Source organism: Phytophthora ramorum (genome assembly GCF_020800215.1).
Source record: "Phytophthora ramorum isolate Pr-102 chromosome Unknown Phyram_PR-102_s0009, whole genome shotgun sequence".
In the NCBI taxonomy this organism is placed as follows: domain Eukaryota; phylum Oomycota; class Peronosporomycetes; order Peronosporales; family Peronosporaceae; genus Phytophthora; species Phytophthora ramorum.
In genome coordinates, this window is record NW_027150655.1 from 424,894 (window position 1) to 440,656 (window position 15,763).

At 53.1% G+C, this 15,763-nt stretch overlaps 2 protein-coding genes across 2 annotated transcripts; one reads left to right on the forward strand and one right to left on the reverse strand.

Annotated features, from left to right (window-relative positions):
• Nucleotides 1-12,204: 12,204 nt before the first annotated feature.
• On the forward strand, nt 12,205-13,356 carry KRP23_9857 (bZIP transcription factor 1; the record flags this gene model as incomplete). Its single annotated transcript, XM_067895465.1, has 1 exon — nt 12,205-13,356. One exon carries the CDS (start codon nt 12,205-12,207, stop codon nt 13,354-13,356), a length of 1,152 nt encoding a protein of 383 aa, XP_067741679.1.
• A 1,150-nt stretch (nt 13,357-14,506) lies between these two features.
• KRP23_9858 (bZIP transcription factor 1) lies at nt 14,507-15,760 on the reverse strand (the record flags this gene model as incomplete). Its single annotated transcript, XM_067895466.1, has 1 exon — nt 14,507-15,760. One exon carries the CDS (start codon nt 15,758-15,760, stop codon nt 14,507-14,509), a length of 1,254 nt encoding a protein of 417 aa, XP_067741680.1.
• Nucleotides 15,761-15,763: the final 3 nt, after the last annotated feature.

Genomic DNA, 15,763 nt, shown 5'->3' on the forward strand with positions numbered 1-15,763 from the left:
AAAAAGAACGGGGTCGACATTCGGCTATGCATCGACTACAAGATGGTGAACGCCATTACAGTCAACATGGAATATGCTATGCCACTCGTCGATGACCTCCTTACAGAGCTGGAAAGCTATCTCTGGTTTTGTTCGCTTGATGCAGCGAGTGGATTTTGGGCAGTGATGATGACTCAGCGAGCCCGAGAAATATCCGCCTTCGTGTGCGCTCTGGGCCATTTCGAGTGGCTGCGCATGCCGTTCGGCCTAAAAAATGCGCCAATGATCTATCAACGACTCATCGATAATGCCCTTTGGGGGTACGTACAACCGAGGGGTGGATGGACTGCATTTGCCAAGAACATGCAACGAGCGGAAACAGCAGCAACAGCTCAGCGAGCGCATCGACCAACTCGCCTATTCCGAAGTAATGATTCACCATGCCACGGGGCTAAATTTGAAGCTGATTATCGTGCCCTCGCTGAGACAGACTCACTCCAGGAACTCATAAACAGCCCCGAGAGTGACATGTTTAGCACCGGCGAGCCCGACGAGTCCGAACTCATACCCGTTTTCGGCCGAAGATCGTTCGTAGACGACATTTGTTTCGGTGGTGCTACCTTCGATGAGTGTCTAGCCACACTTGATCGCTTACTGACAAGATTCGCTGAGTGCCGAATAAGTGTGAGCTTTACGAAGAGCATATTCGTTCAGCAGAAGGTGGACTTCCTGTCTCACAAAGTGACAGCCGACGGGATCGCAGCTGACCCGAAGAAGCTGGCAGCTATCGCTGAACTACCATTTCCGAAAACGAAGAAAGGCATGCAAGCCTTCCTTGGGGCATTGAACTATTACAGCCGTTTTATTCAAAACATGGCACTATATGGAGCAGTCCTCTATCAGCTCAAGGAAGACGATTTCATGGACGAAAGCCAGCTGACGGCTGCCAAACATCTTTCGCTGAGTTAAAACGGAAAGTGTCTGAAGCACCAATACTGCGACACTTCGACTCGGCGAAGGATGTCCATGTCATGGTCTTTGCTAATGCCTGGGCACTAAGCAGTACAATGATGCAGTCCCACGACAACAAACTCCACCCGGTTAGATTTCGCGTGCTGAAAGAAAATGAAGCGAACTACACGCCAGCGGAGAAGGAAGTGCTGGCATTGTTACAGTTACTCAAAATATGCTACACATTAGTCGCTGGGAAAACCATCCATGTCTACACGAGGTTTTCGACGCTAGAATGGTTATTCTCATCAAAAACATTATACGGGCGCGCTGTGAGTTTCGCCGTCCTGCTGTCACCCTATCACTTGAAGATCAAGCGTGTACGTGAACGAGATGTCGAATTCGCTCAGCTTTTACAAGCTTCGATCACTCCTTTCATCGGACTCGACGAGTCACTAGCTCACATTGCACCCATGCCTAAGAACTCAGCGAGTATCCGAATGGATCCCGAGTTGCTGTACGCGTGCGTGCCGCGCGACTTCGACGGACATGTCCTGTCTTTCGATGGGTCGGCGAAGACCGAGAAATACGGCGGTTATGGAAGTTGCTCGTGGATCTTGTGGCGTTTACCGAATTGGGACATTGTGATCGCCGCGAGTGCTCACCTGCCGTCAACAACAGTTAATATCGCTGAGTACACCGGGATGAACCACGGAGTCCTCGCGGCACTGGAACGAGGGGTGACTGACCTGATCGTTGTGGGCGACTCCAGGCTCGCAATCCAGCAATCCATGGGGGTGATAGCATGTAAGAAGGAGACCCTGCAAAGGGAATTAGCACGCCACAAAGAACTCGTCGAACGCCTGAATTCAGTCCGCTACCTGCATGTAGTCCGTTGCTATAACTCGGCCGCAGATGCATTAGCCACTGAAGCTCTTGAAGCCATGGCAGGACGCGTTGTCCTCAGTGGAGATCGAAAAGCAGAGCTGCGAACGCTAAACAGAATCCAAGAGAAGGTGTATGCCGTCACAGACTTAACCGAAGGAGAAGAGATTCCTAAAGTCTCGGCAACCACACGAAGCCAAGCCCGTCAGACTCGCCGAGTCAGATTCGCCGAGGACGAACAAAATGACTCAGCGAATGAACCAACAACGCCAGTAGCGTTAAGGAGAAACGATTCGCCAAGGCTCACCGATGACAGCGATAAATACGACGAGTTCGAAGCAATGTACAAGCCTCCAGGAACTCAAAGAGTGATTGAACAAGGTCACACTACAATTGAGCAACAAGAGCCACCAAGCGCCCAGAACATTGACCCGTTAGCCGTTCAGACAGAACGGCGGGAACGAATATCGGCAGCACAAGACGAAGAATGCAAGTGGTCAGACCTAAAACAATACTTACGAGGTGAATTCGATGAGCTCACTCGACGAAGAGCTGGAAATGCAGGCAAAGTTGCTGACCGATTCGTGCTCAGCGAAGATGACCTACTGTACTATCTGGGTTGCCGACGAGAGCGAAAAGAACCCAGCGAAGAAGACATGAAGCTGAGACTAGTAGTTCCGACAACGCTCATCGACGAAATCTTAGCGAATTGTCACAACTCCATCGAGGGAGGGCACCAAGGAATCGTGAGAACGTATCACAGGGTGAAGACAGACTACTATTGGATTGGGTTGTATGCCGATGTGGTCAAGCATGTCCAAGTGTGTGAAGACTGCAATACCAGCAAGAGTAAACCCCACCTGCGAGGGTATTCGCCAGGTAACGTAGTATCAGACAGACCATTCCAGATCGTGTCCATGGATTTCGTTATTCCACTACCAAAGACTCAGCGAGGGAACACTGCACTGCTTCTCTTCCAGGATCACTTTACTGGATTCGTGATCGCCAAGGCAATGAGCGACACAGGGGCACTTGAAGTGGCAAAGGCATTTGAAGAATGCATTTTTCGTCGGTTCGGAGCTCCTTCGCTCATTCGACACGATAGAGATCCAAGATTCATGAGCGAAGTCTTCCAGACGTTTTCTGAGATGATGCAGTCTAGGTCACGAGCCACCCTGAGTTATCGACCTCAAGCAAATGGTCAACAAGAGCGTAGCGTCAAGACGATGATCCAGACAGTACGCGTCTACGTAGAAGACCCGTTACAAGCTGACTGGGATGACATCGCAGAAAAACTCGTCCACGCTATCAACAACTCAAGAGATTCGACTCGGCGAGAAACGCCATTTTACTTGGTACACGGCTGGGATGCTCAGTCTACACTAAAATCGATGACTTCATCCATTCGCCGAGCCTCAAAAAGCCCAGCGAAACAAACGACGTCAGCAAACGCTATAGAATGGCGCAGAGAAGCAAACCGGCAGCGAGAGATCGCGCTCATTCTTGCCAAAGAATACCAACTGAAAGAAAAAGCCCGGCGAGCCAAAGAGCATAACGAATCGTTGAACCGAGCGGAACAAGGAGCTGTTCCTTCAACGAGTAACGAAGACAATAGACAATTAGACGAGACAAACTCAGCGGGAGATGGCACAGCAACTGCAAGCGCGAACGAAGAATTAGCTGAGTCCGTGCAGTCACTATTCAGAGAAGGAGACCAAGTCTGGTTGTTCATGGAACGGGTGAAACCCGGATTGAAGAAGAAACTTGCACACCGATGGCACGGACCCTTCCGGGTCAAGCACAAGGTAGAAGAATTCGCGTACGAGCTAGAACTACCGGACAAGAGCGGTTATCGATTCTACCCCGTGGTTCATGTATCACGGCTGAAGAAGGTGACTGAGCTCAGCGAACGTCCCACGACTCAGCTAGTCGATGGTCTCAGCGAAAACGATCGATTTGACTTTGACGAGGAGTTGCTGCCGGAAGACAGCTGGGAACCTGACGAACGAACTGGGCGATATGAAGTAGAAGCCATTCTCGATGATGAAATGCCGCTTTCGACGAGTACCGACCGAACTCAGCGTCTGTTCAAAGTAAAATGGGTGGGATATGATGAACCCACGTGGGAACCCTTGTCGAATTTATCATGCGGAGGCCTTCTGTTTGATTACCTTCGCCAGAAGAAACGTGAAAACCGTCTGCAAATGGTGCAAGTTGCAGACGAGTGTTAAAGGCTATTGCATACGAAGATTGACTACCAACCTGTGAAGACAGCAGGCAGGTTGGATGGATGGATAATGCTACTGCGTCATTGCATAAATTGATATTACGAAATGGATGAAGTGTGGATTACGAAGAAACAAGAAAGAACCACCAAGACTCATCGAAAACAGCGACTAAAAGAACCTGGGCCTTGGCGATAAGAGACAACTCGTCGATGAAGAACACCAGACGAAGTCTGCGACTCGACGACCTACGACTCGTCGAAAATACCTTCAAATATGCGAATGCCCGCACGATTAGCGGGAAGAGCTGCACTCCCGTCGACAGATGGAGGGCATGGTTCATTTGGATCCACGTCCTCCTCGAGATCGAGCTCGATCTCACCGATCGAAACACCCTCGGGAGCGAACATAGGGAATTCGGGATTACGCGGACGGAAACAGGTGTTGTACGGGTGCTTCTCCGGATGGGTCAACCACCACACTCGCCACGGTTCCTGGTCATCCAACTCGTCGAGCTCGGCGAGCCAATCTGACCGTGTAGGAAACCACGGCTGATTAACCAGAGCATACATCGGGACAGTTGGCTCGAAATATAACTCCGGGTCGAGGGTCGGTGCGGGACCAGCTGCTGAGCGAGTCGCCACAGCTTCATGAAGAGCCGTCTCGAGAGACTTCATTACAAGTCTCAACAAGTCCCCACGACGTTTACGCTCGGCGCTATACGAAAGCCACAGCGTTAGGAGCTCGGCGAGCTCAGCGACCGATCGACCAGGGTTCAACTCGGGATGCAACCCAATGATTACACTCGAATCCACCAACCAGTGGTTCCGTTCCCAGAGCGCCACGAAAATCTTGGTCCGAGTATCACTGTCCTGAGCCTCGTCGAATTCGCGCGAATCTCCAAGAAATCGGGCCCAAGCATCACACAAGATAGCCACTGGGTCAGTTGACTTCGCTGACCTCTTCTTCATGTGAAGACGATGGCGAGCCAAGTCAATAGCATTCTCCGAGATGAACATGGGAGTCTCAGGAAACTTGGCGAGAACGTGCTGGCAGGGGTGAGACGAGTCGAAGACCTTCATCATCTGCCGAAGGCCATCGAGAGACATCGGAGTCGACATAACTTGAGGCTTCCCGTCGATATCTTCCATCTTCACGGGAGATCGACAAGCCGTAATTTTCGCCCAGCACCGAGCAGAACCATAGTGGAAGAATACCACGTCACGAGTCTGGCGCATCGCCGGAGTCTCGCGTGCCTCACGAGCAATCGCTTGTGCTGCGCGAGCACGCAATTTCGCGAGTGGCAGAGCGAGAGTCGGAGGCAATTCGACGACTGACGTACTCGCCGAGAGTGTGGAGGTACTCGGCGAGGCCAAAGTTGGTTTCGCTGAGCGAGCTTGACGCGAGCTGGTCGGCCGATGAGAGACCGAAGAAGAGTTAATCTTTTTCGAAGACCGAGGTCCCGACTTCTGAGGTCGCCCCTTCGACACCTTTCGCGGAGCCGTTGGTTTAGAGACGGGTGCTGGAGATCTCGCCGAGCTCTTAGCTTTCTTGGTAGCTCGGCGAGGGACCTCAGGAGCAGCACGTTTCTTCCGAGATGACTTGGGGGAAGCGACAGGGGCACAACCACGCTTCACCACTGACGGGACAACTCGGCGGGCATCGGCGTAACTCTGAAGTTTCCCGCGAGGTGGAGTTCGCTGAGCTGAGAGATCCATAGTGCTCGTTGACGACGGATAATCGTCATCAGACTCAGCGACCATACTTGCATCCGGAACAGGAGGCAGTATCTCACTCGACGAGACGGAAGGTGCTGCGGCTGTACCCAGAACGTCGTCATCGGCAGCGTCCAGCTCCTCGAGGACAGCATGTGTGATGCATGTAGCATTACGCGCAGCTGCTCGAGATGGACGACATCGAAGCGAAGCCGCCGGTTGGAGAGGCATCAGTGCCGGGGCAACCGAAGGAGGCGTGTAGACGATTATCGCCGAGCTGCTGAGAGAAGTACTTGAGACAGAACTCGTCGAACGGGCCGGGACTGAACGCGATCCAGCTGTAATGCCCCTCGACGAGCTCGGAGAGTGTGACGGCGAAAAAGCTTCACTCGACGAGTCCAACAGCTGCGTAGATACGGAAGCCGAACTCGACGAAGGCTAGAGCTGTCGAGAACTGTAACCTGAGCCTGAGACAAGCTGGCCAACACGACCGACGAACGGGCCAGGTCAGAATCGGCCGTACTGGGCGATTCGGGTGACGGTTTACCAGAGTCAGTAGTCGTTGGCGGATCGGGGCTTGGCGATGGACTCAGCGACGGTCGCTGAGGGCGATAGCCAGGCGATCCAGGCCCGAGCAGACTGGAGGCCGGAGCTCGGAGGCGCTTCCGACCAAAGATCAGGAGAGAAGGAGAATACTCGTCGATCACCTCAGCACTGAGCAAAGTGGTGGCGGGATCGAAACCCTCTTCTCCAGGAACCGGACGTTCGTAGAGACCACGTGGAACACTCTTCGAGCGACTCCGACGAGAACCAGCAGCTGTGGGGGAAGCTGGATTCGCATATCTGCGAAGACGCTCCGACGAGGTCAGATCGCGGAGTGGTGCGTTCCGCAACTGGGAGACCGAACGGCGACTTTGACGACGCGACTGGCAACGGGAATGAGTTGAGCGGGAACGACCAGATAGAGCCCGAGAAGCTGCACTCGCTGAGCTCGGTGAGAAATCACTCGCTGAGCTCGGGTGGGCAACATTCGCTGAGTTTGACTGAACCCCGCTCGGCGAACTGGCAGAAACTTGAATCGATGAGCTGACTGGGCGAATCCGGAGAGTGATTTCGCTGGGACTCGTCGAGCCAGCCAGCTCAATCGACTCTGGGAAGCGCTCAGCGAGGATCCGGCACAACCGAGCGTTCAGATGAAGATCCCGTGGATCCAGCCCAGGCACGTCAACTCCAACAAGTGCAGCGACCGCTAAGTGAGGGTCGTGCACCGGATAACGGCCGTTGTGGCGAATCACCGCCTTCTGGCTCAAGATCACCTCAGCCTGTCTCGAAATGGTGCGCTTAGCGTTAGCCAGAGCGTAGTCACCACCCGAACACGCCAAGACGGCGGCCTCCTGAGCGTCGCGAAAGTATTTCGTCGCCACCCCGCGGAGAACAGTCTGCGCAGCATTCGCTTCGACGAGCTGTCGACCAAGCTGATCGATGGTCCGCTCTCGAGCAGCTAACTCGGCATTGAGACCTTGAATGGTCCTTTCGGCAGCCTGAGTTCGCTCGGATTCAAGCTGCAAGTCCACCTTAGCTTGAGCTTTGAGCTGAAGGATGGTCTTGTTGAAGGACTCGACGAGCTCAGTAGTCCTCAGCGATGCTGCCCTCCACTTCGCTGTTTCATGCGTAGCGGTATCCAACCGGTGCTGGGTGTTAGCGGACTCGGCGATAGCGGACTCCATCCTCTTGAGGCGGGCAGCGGCGACTCGCTCGGACTTGGCGAGCTTAATCCGAAGGTCGGCGACCTCGCTCGCTGTATCAGGAAGCGGAGCCACATCTTGTCTCACAGCCAACAGTATGTCGGCGAGTGTATTAGCGCCCAAAATGGATTGGCGCAACGACGCATCGTCAGGAAGAGGAGCGCTCGTCAAAAGGAGAGAAACGAGCGAGGCCAACGCGGCGTCACGCTGCTTCTGGGACTCCTCGTGCTCGGCGAGCACGCGCCGAATCTCAGCGAGGCCAGCGAATTCGCCTGCCGCGAGATTCGACGAGTCGAACCCAGCGAGGCGAGCCAAATCAAGAAGAGGAGTCGCCGGATTGAGCGAATGGGAGCGAGCGGAGGCTCCAGCTCTACCAGTCGTCGACGAGACCTCTGGGTGTGGAACAGGAGCCGGCGTAACTGGCGGTCCAGCACGGCTCGGCGAATGTACCATGCTAGCGAGTCGTCGAAAAGATCACCAACGTAAAATCTGCTGCGAAGAGACTCGACGATGAATCAACAGAGGTCCGGAGAAGACGAACGTAGCCAAACGCCACCGCAACGAAGTCGGACGAGACACAGCGAGTGTACACCGGCGATGAGCGCAGCAATTTAACGAGAAGCTACCATAAGCACAAGAGGGCGGTATTAGCACGTCACGAACAAGCACAAGTGGCGCCGAAAGCAACAGTACACACCTGGTCGACGGAAGAAGGTGATGGAGTGTTCGACGAGCTCGTGGACCGGTGGTAACGAGATTTCGAACGAAGTTCCGACGGTTGGAGAATTGGAGAGCTGAATGATGGTCGAGACACTTACCAGCCTGGCTCGTATCACGCCCGGGGCAGTTGTGGTGTAGGGAAACTCATATTTTGGGTAGACCACCCATTCTGGCCCAGCTAAGTACGTCGTACCTAATCGGAGTTCGCACCTAAGCGGCGAACTCGGCGAATCGGCCGGACTCGGCGAGCACCAAGACTCGGCGACTCAGCGAGCGTATTCCACTTGGGAGTTATTCCAAGTGGGAGAAGATAAATCAGGAATCGGAGCGAAGGGTCGGCCGAGATCCATAATGACCCGACTCGGCGAAGATCGACTAGGAAGCTGAGCGAAGAGTCGCAGGGAGATCTATAACGACTCCATTTCACTAGGTATTTGTATAGGATCGATAGGAGACCAAAGGGAGGAGCCCGAAGGGACTCCCCGAAGACACAGAGATAACAAAACAGAGCAGAATCTTCTAAGTCCAAGAACAGCGTATACTTTCCGGTAAGTCCCTGCGTGGGCTGGATTATGTCTGCCGTCGTTCCCCGAGAGGCATAGCTTGTAGGGGAATCGACTGGTAGCGCCAAGAGATCAAGGTCGGCCCGGGGTGGGCACTTCTCGCTACCAGCGAAGACAAACCTCGTCGAATCGACGAGTCGGTGGGTCTGCACAACCCAGGACACCGCAATCTTCTAGCTGAGCGTACTCTGCGCTCGGTGACCTGTAAAAGCGCTCGCGCGCCGACGTCCATCCTTTGGTGGAGGTCACAGGGTTTGAGAAACGGAAGCTGCCCCGCTCAGGCGAGCTTCTGGAGTTTGGATTGGTACTCAGCGAGAGCAGGGCCTCAACTGGACCCGGCTGGGCCGAACCGCAAAGGGAACCAACAGAACCCTGCGCAAGCCCAACAACGCCGACCTGACTCGGCGAATTGTTGTGTTGTTGCGTGGAAGCCGCACTAACGAAGTTTTTGTGAATCACAACACCACACTTTGGCGCATCTTGAAGTCAGTAGGCCGTACTCCTACGAGGAAAACCTGCATGCAGACACGAGTGCTGTGCTTTTGATCCCTAAACGTACTGCTGTGCGCTACAACGCCTTCATTTATCGTACTCGATGCATCGCTGCGTTTTGAGCACAGCACACCTTAGAGCTATGCATGAAGCTGGTGTTAAATCTACTTTTAGCAGCGCAGCATGAGCTTCGTCCAAGGGGTTACCCATTCCGTCGAACGATCCTTGCCAGCTTCAACGAAGCGCAAGACATGGGGATCGCTGCTATCATCGCAATTTTACAGGGTGAAATCACACCTTCAGATCGCACGCAAGCCAACCCATTAGGCACGCGATATTCTGCCGCATCTTGGAGAACCGAACCTACGACACGTTCGCAGATCCTTGCACATCCTTCGAGCAACTGCGCAGCTAAACCTCCACGAAAGCGACCTCAGCTCAGCAACGCGACATCGTCGTTCTCGCTATACAACACAAAATCGAGGCTCGACGAAAGCAAGCTCAGAGAGCACCAGCTGTAGTAGCGTGTACTACAGAACATCAGCACGCTCGCGATCCTCCGTAAATCTACAGGTAGTGCCTTGTTATTGGCGGAGAAACCTCACGAACCTTCCTCGTGTATTCACAGTCGAATTGTACTGCTCCTGTAGCAATACCATCGTACAAACCAACGTACGCCACGCGGTGAAACTCGTACACCCAGCTAGGACGAAAGTTCATGTTGGCCTCGTGCACCGTGTGCGACTTAGTGTCATCCCACACCACGACTTGAGCAATCCGCGTATTCAGTACTGGTAGATCGAGCGCACGCATCGAATCCTGCTCCTCGTGGAACTCGATGCATTTCATTCTATCTATGCATGTGGCGCGAGTCCCGCAGCATCCTGTTAAGCGCTCCGACGTAAGGCAGCACAACTTCACAGCCACGATCACGCTGGAGGCAGGGCGCGTACCACAGATAAACGCACGTAGGTCAGTCACAGTAGAAAATAGGTTCATAGCGTCTTGCTCCATTTCCTCCAGCACAGTGTTTCGTATAGTCGTCAGCAGCTCCATCACGCCTGTGCCGCAGCACGCCAAAGGGGAAGTGTGGCTTGAAATACGACCGCTCACGAATCGCGTGGACCACAACCAAAAGGTGTACTTATTCCTTGGCTCCAAAACCAGTAGTGTCAGCGCGACCACTGGCAGTACACTGGCAGTGCCCTCCTGGGAGTTCTTACGGGGGATGTGCACCCTGCCTTACTGAGTTTTCGGACAAAATAGACTCAAAAGCCATACAAATCAGGGCCGGCGGGTCGCAATGGCTAACCATTGTCCCCTAACCACCGATCACAAATCCTATCGAAAATTTGGCTACATTGGGTAATCTTCTGGTACCTGATACAAAGCGACCCTTCGTGGGTTCCATAAAAGTTTGTTCGGACTTTAGTGACTGCTAACACATTCGAGATGGGTAATTTTCGTGACTTTCCGTATGAAGCGCCCGATCGTCGCCTTGCGACGTCGTTAGAAGGAGTTTTTTTTTTTATCGAAACTGTTCCCTAGAGGGGAATTATAATAATAACCCCTAACCTGAATGGTAATACCACGTAAAAAAAAGAAGCTGTAAAAAGGGTAAATGAAGCAGTAAATCAACGGTAGAAGGTGTGTGTCGTACACACATTACGTTTGATTATAATGCTACTTTTATAGTTGGTACTACGTGTAGTACACTACTATTCTACTCCGTATTGGGCAACTTTGGCAACGCTAGCGTTACATTACCGGATGACAACTTTGTAGGCCCGTAACACAGTTCTTCGAACTGCGAATAGACGATGAAGGCAGCAATGGCAGCATGCGATCACATTTTACTCGAGGAGGGCAAGCATGTTCTCTTTCAAAAAGATTGGTGGCTGTGTGCTGTTGCTACCCATGCCCAGACTGGCTTGAATCCTGCCGAGTTACCATTGCTCAGTCGACCACCGTGTTACCGAACCATGCACATCGAGTCCCTCGTTTGCTTGGTGTTGCTCGCTTTTGGTTGTCTCTCGAATGTATTTTCATCACTGTAACTACGCAGATGCAGCAAGTCAAGTTAGCTAGCCGAAATGTTCTATCGTACTGAAGAGTCTTGGTTCAGTGAAGACCACCAACACAAGGCACTGTAGGCACACTACTGACTCGGACTGCCCCATAAGCAGTAGAAAGCTAAAATGGTCGAGGAGGACGTTCATTAGTGACCTCGATTGATGCTAATCTACTCGTCACCTTGAACGATTTCGTCAAGGACTACATCAGACACCGAAGTCAACATGCCTCCTTAACACAACCTCCCCCCTCCAATATCTTGAGCTTCAGAGCGATCCTGAGAATAGGGACAGCACCATTTTCTTGAATTCACAGAGCTCATTTTTGACAGATATTTCCAGAACTCGGATCTCAGAAACTGACGAAGTTAACACTGGTTGTGATTCGACCGAGACCTAGTGTTAGGATAACCCCCCCCCTTTGACCTTCCTCTGGACGAAATATTTGTTTGAAGCAAAAGGAAATAAACCCAGAAGCAATGAGACTAACTTAACTTGGGTTAGTACGTGTAGTTTGGTTTCCAGGATTTCAAACTGTCGAAATGCACCACTGCACCAATGGTTTATCTAGGTCAAGCACGCTCGACGTGGGGGTGGTTCGGTTCACCCAACAAAACCGATACGTTATCGGCGATGACATCCAACTTGTTGGCACACTCAGCATCCACTCCAATGTATACGGCTCGTCTAAGTCGGTCCTATCGTCTCTACCTACTGGCGGTGATTAGTCACAGTACGGAGCCTTCGTCGTCGTAGACAATTTTCCTTACGCGGCAGACAGCTGGGTTACACCAGGACGGTAGTCGCTAATATCGCGCTCTGCGTCAATCCTGCTCACAACTCAACTTCCGCGGAAGATGACAAGCCAATTCGAGATCTCAGGAACACGATTCCGTCGCCTCGACAAAGCGCGAGCACAGCTGAGTGACAACCTGGTCGGCCTGGTGCGTCCACGTGCCCAGGCAAGTGACTGGCACTCCCCCAACCAGACAAGAGGTCTTGAAATCACTGACGTGCGCGACATCAAGGTGTCGAACTTGCCCCGCTCGGTCCACAGTGAAGCAACGAGGGCAGTACTGTCGCTACCAGAAAAGCAGGTTATGGGAGACTTAAGGAAGAGGCCCCGTTACGACCATCTCACATCCATTAGCACTTCGACTTCGCGGCGAGCGCGTGACGCCGCATCGGCCAATGTAGACGTGATGAGTTCGCACTCGAGCCAGGGTTTTACCGAGGTTCAGCAGATGCACTCGAAGATAGAGATCCGCCGCGAACAGTGTCGCACCAGCCAAGCCCGCTACCGCAACAAGCAGCGCCTCATTCAATCGCAGCTGGAGTCGAGCGTTCAGCAACTACGCCGAGAGCTGGAGGGCTTGAAACGACAGCGCCAAGATGTTTTGCTCGCGGAGAAGACGGACCAGAGTCCATGGACCATTGTAGCCGAAGTGTTCCGTATCGTTGAAAGCAGTCTTCGTTCCTCTTGGAAGCTTGAAAACGAGGAGGACATGCGCAAAGACATCGAGACACGGAGGAACCTGACGTTCCTGAACAAGGCGTTCTCATCCAACGTGGCGATGGGCAATCTGACTGGGAATGACACGCTCGTGGACCAGTGGCGACGCTACTCGCTGACATTTGGGGACTCGCGTCTCCAACTCCAGCGAGTCGAGTCGGTGTCCGATGGAAGGATAACTGCTACTGCAAGGCTGCAGGTGACTGTCACGGAGCTTGTGTTGCGGTGCATGTTCCCTCATCTGGCAGAGATTGAGCCGCAGAGCAAGTACGACATCCACCCGACCCTGCGCGAGCGGCTTTTGGGACAACACCTCGACTGCAGCGTGTTGGTGGACTTCCTGTTCGACGACGACAATGGTCGTGTAGTACGGCTGGAGCCCCGCGTGGACTTGATGCCAGAGCTTCTTCGTGTGCTGGGGGATCTAAAGGACGTATCGGAGGTATATACCTCAACACCCAACGACGGAGGTGTTACCCAAAATGGCAAAAGGTAATCATGCACAGAACTAGCAAACGACCTCAACAATGTCGAGGTTCGATCCTTCACACGACATATTCTGGATGCTAGCATGAGGATTCGTTCTGAGACCACTGGGTGGCTCTGCAAGTGTAGTGTTTGCGTTGTCTATCACGGAGTTAGAGGCTCGCTTGGCCACTTGTATTGCATTTGTATTTGTATTTGTTGCGGTTTATAAGGCTAACTACTCCCGAAGTCGCGCTCAGCAGCAACTTCTTTTGCAGCTCTTGGGCACGATTTTGCGTTTATTACTCTTTGTTTCTCTTCTTTGGCCTGCACTTCTTCCGCTTAGCTGTTGCAGTTCGTTTTTCGCCCTCTCGTCTGCAGCTTTCTGTTTCTGCGCCCTTCTCTCAGCTGCTGCTACTCGTTGTACAGTTTTTTCTGCTTCGTTACGGATCTCTCGCTCTGCGATCTTGACTTTTTTGCTAAGATAACCTTCAAACCGCGTCTGTGACGTCTCCATTAACTCCCTCACCAGCTCAGCCTTCGTTTCTTCCAAAACCACGATGTAAGACGGTGATTCCCGAAGATATACTACGACAATCATTGCATGCACACGCGAGATGAGCACCAACACGGCGACACTAGGAAACTTTTCTGCTACGTCTTGTCTTGAAGCAAACTTGAACGGTGCTCAGTCTCGGCATGCAGGTTGCGTGACGTGACATCCGTTGAGCAGCTCTCGAGTCGACCCAACATTCGCCTCGAGCCTCACGTCCGCGCTGGGAGGTCCGCCAAGAATAACATTTCTTGGAATTGGCTGCGGATGCTGCGGTCATGAGAACAATGTTGAGGTGCGTACATGCAACAGGACAATGCGTGCGGCCAGCAATGCGTTTTGAGCTGGAAGGCAATTGTGTAGGTGGTGTACAATACGACTTGAAGTGCAGATCTTTAGGTTAGACTTGAGAGAGCTGCACAGACAGACCTTCCCAATGTCTGGACTGGGCAGCAAGGCCAGCCCCCCCTCGCAAGTGCTTTACACTTTCCTACTCTGTGAATCATACGAAAGTTCATCGATCACTAGCCGACATTCACGTGTCGCCTCTCGATCTCAGACTTGTCGTACCCCCTGACATCAGGGAATGAGGGGGGGGGGGGGGGGGGGTAATGTACGTGTAAAATCACTAGTTGCTGCTGTCGGCCGCGGAGTATCCAAACCGTTTTTCAACAACACTTCCGTCGTTGGGTGTTGAGGTATATACCTCCGATACGTCCTTTAGATCCCCCAGCACACGAAGAAGCTCTGGCATCAAGTCCACGCGGGGCTCCAGCCGTACTACACGACCATTGTCGTCGTCGAACAGGAAGTCCACCAACACGCTGCAGTCGAGGTGTTGTCCCAAAAGCCGCTCGCGCAGGGTCGGGTGGATGTCGTACTTGCTCTGCGGCTCAATCTCTGCCAGATGAGGGAACATGCACCGCAACACAAGCTCCGTGACAGTCACCTGCAGCCTTGCAGTAGCAGTTATCCTTCCATCGGACACCGACTCGACTCGCTGGAGTTGGAGACGCGAGTCCCCAAATGTCAGCGAGTAGCGTCGCCACTGGTCCACGAGCGTGTCATTCCCAGTCAGATTGCCCATCGCCACGTTGGATGAGAACGCCTTGTTCAGGAACGTCAGGTTCCTCCGTGTCTCGATGTCTTTGCGCATGTCCTCCTCGTTTTCAAGCTTCCAAGGGGAACGAAGACTGCTTTCAACGATACGGAACACTTCGGCTACAATGGTCCATGGACTCTGGTCCGTCTTCTCCGCGAGCAAAACATCTTGGCGCTGTCGTTTCAAGCCCTCCAGCTCTCGGCGTAGTTGCTGAACGCTCGACTCCAGCTGCGATTGAATGAGGCGCTGCTTGTTGCGGTAGCGGGCTTGATTGTTGCGACACTGTTCGCGGCGGATCTCTAGCTTCGAGTGCATCTGCTGAACCTCGGTAAAACCCTGGCTCGAGTGCGAACTCATCACGTCTACATTGGCCGATGCGGCGTCACGCGCTCGCCACGAAGTCGAAGTGCTAATGGATGTGAGATGGTCGTAGCGGGGCCTCTTCCTTAAGTCTCCCATAACCTGCTTTTCTGGTAGCGACAGTACTGCCCTCGTTGCTTCGCTGTGGATCGAGCGGGGCAAATTCGACACCTTGATGTCGCGCACGTCAGTGACTTCAAGACCTCTTGTCTGGTTGGGGGAGTGCCAGTCACTTGCCTGGGCACGTGGACGCACCAGGCCGACCAGGTTGTCACTCAGCTGTGCTCGCGCTTTGTCGAGGCGACGGAATCGTGTTCCTGAGATCTCGAATTGGCTTGCCATCTCCCACAGAAGTTGAGTTGTGAGCAGGATTGACGCAGAGCGCGAGTGGGTAGCCATGCTATTAGCGACCACAGCCATGTG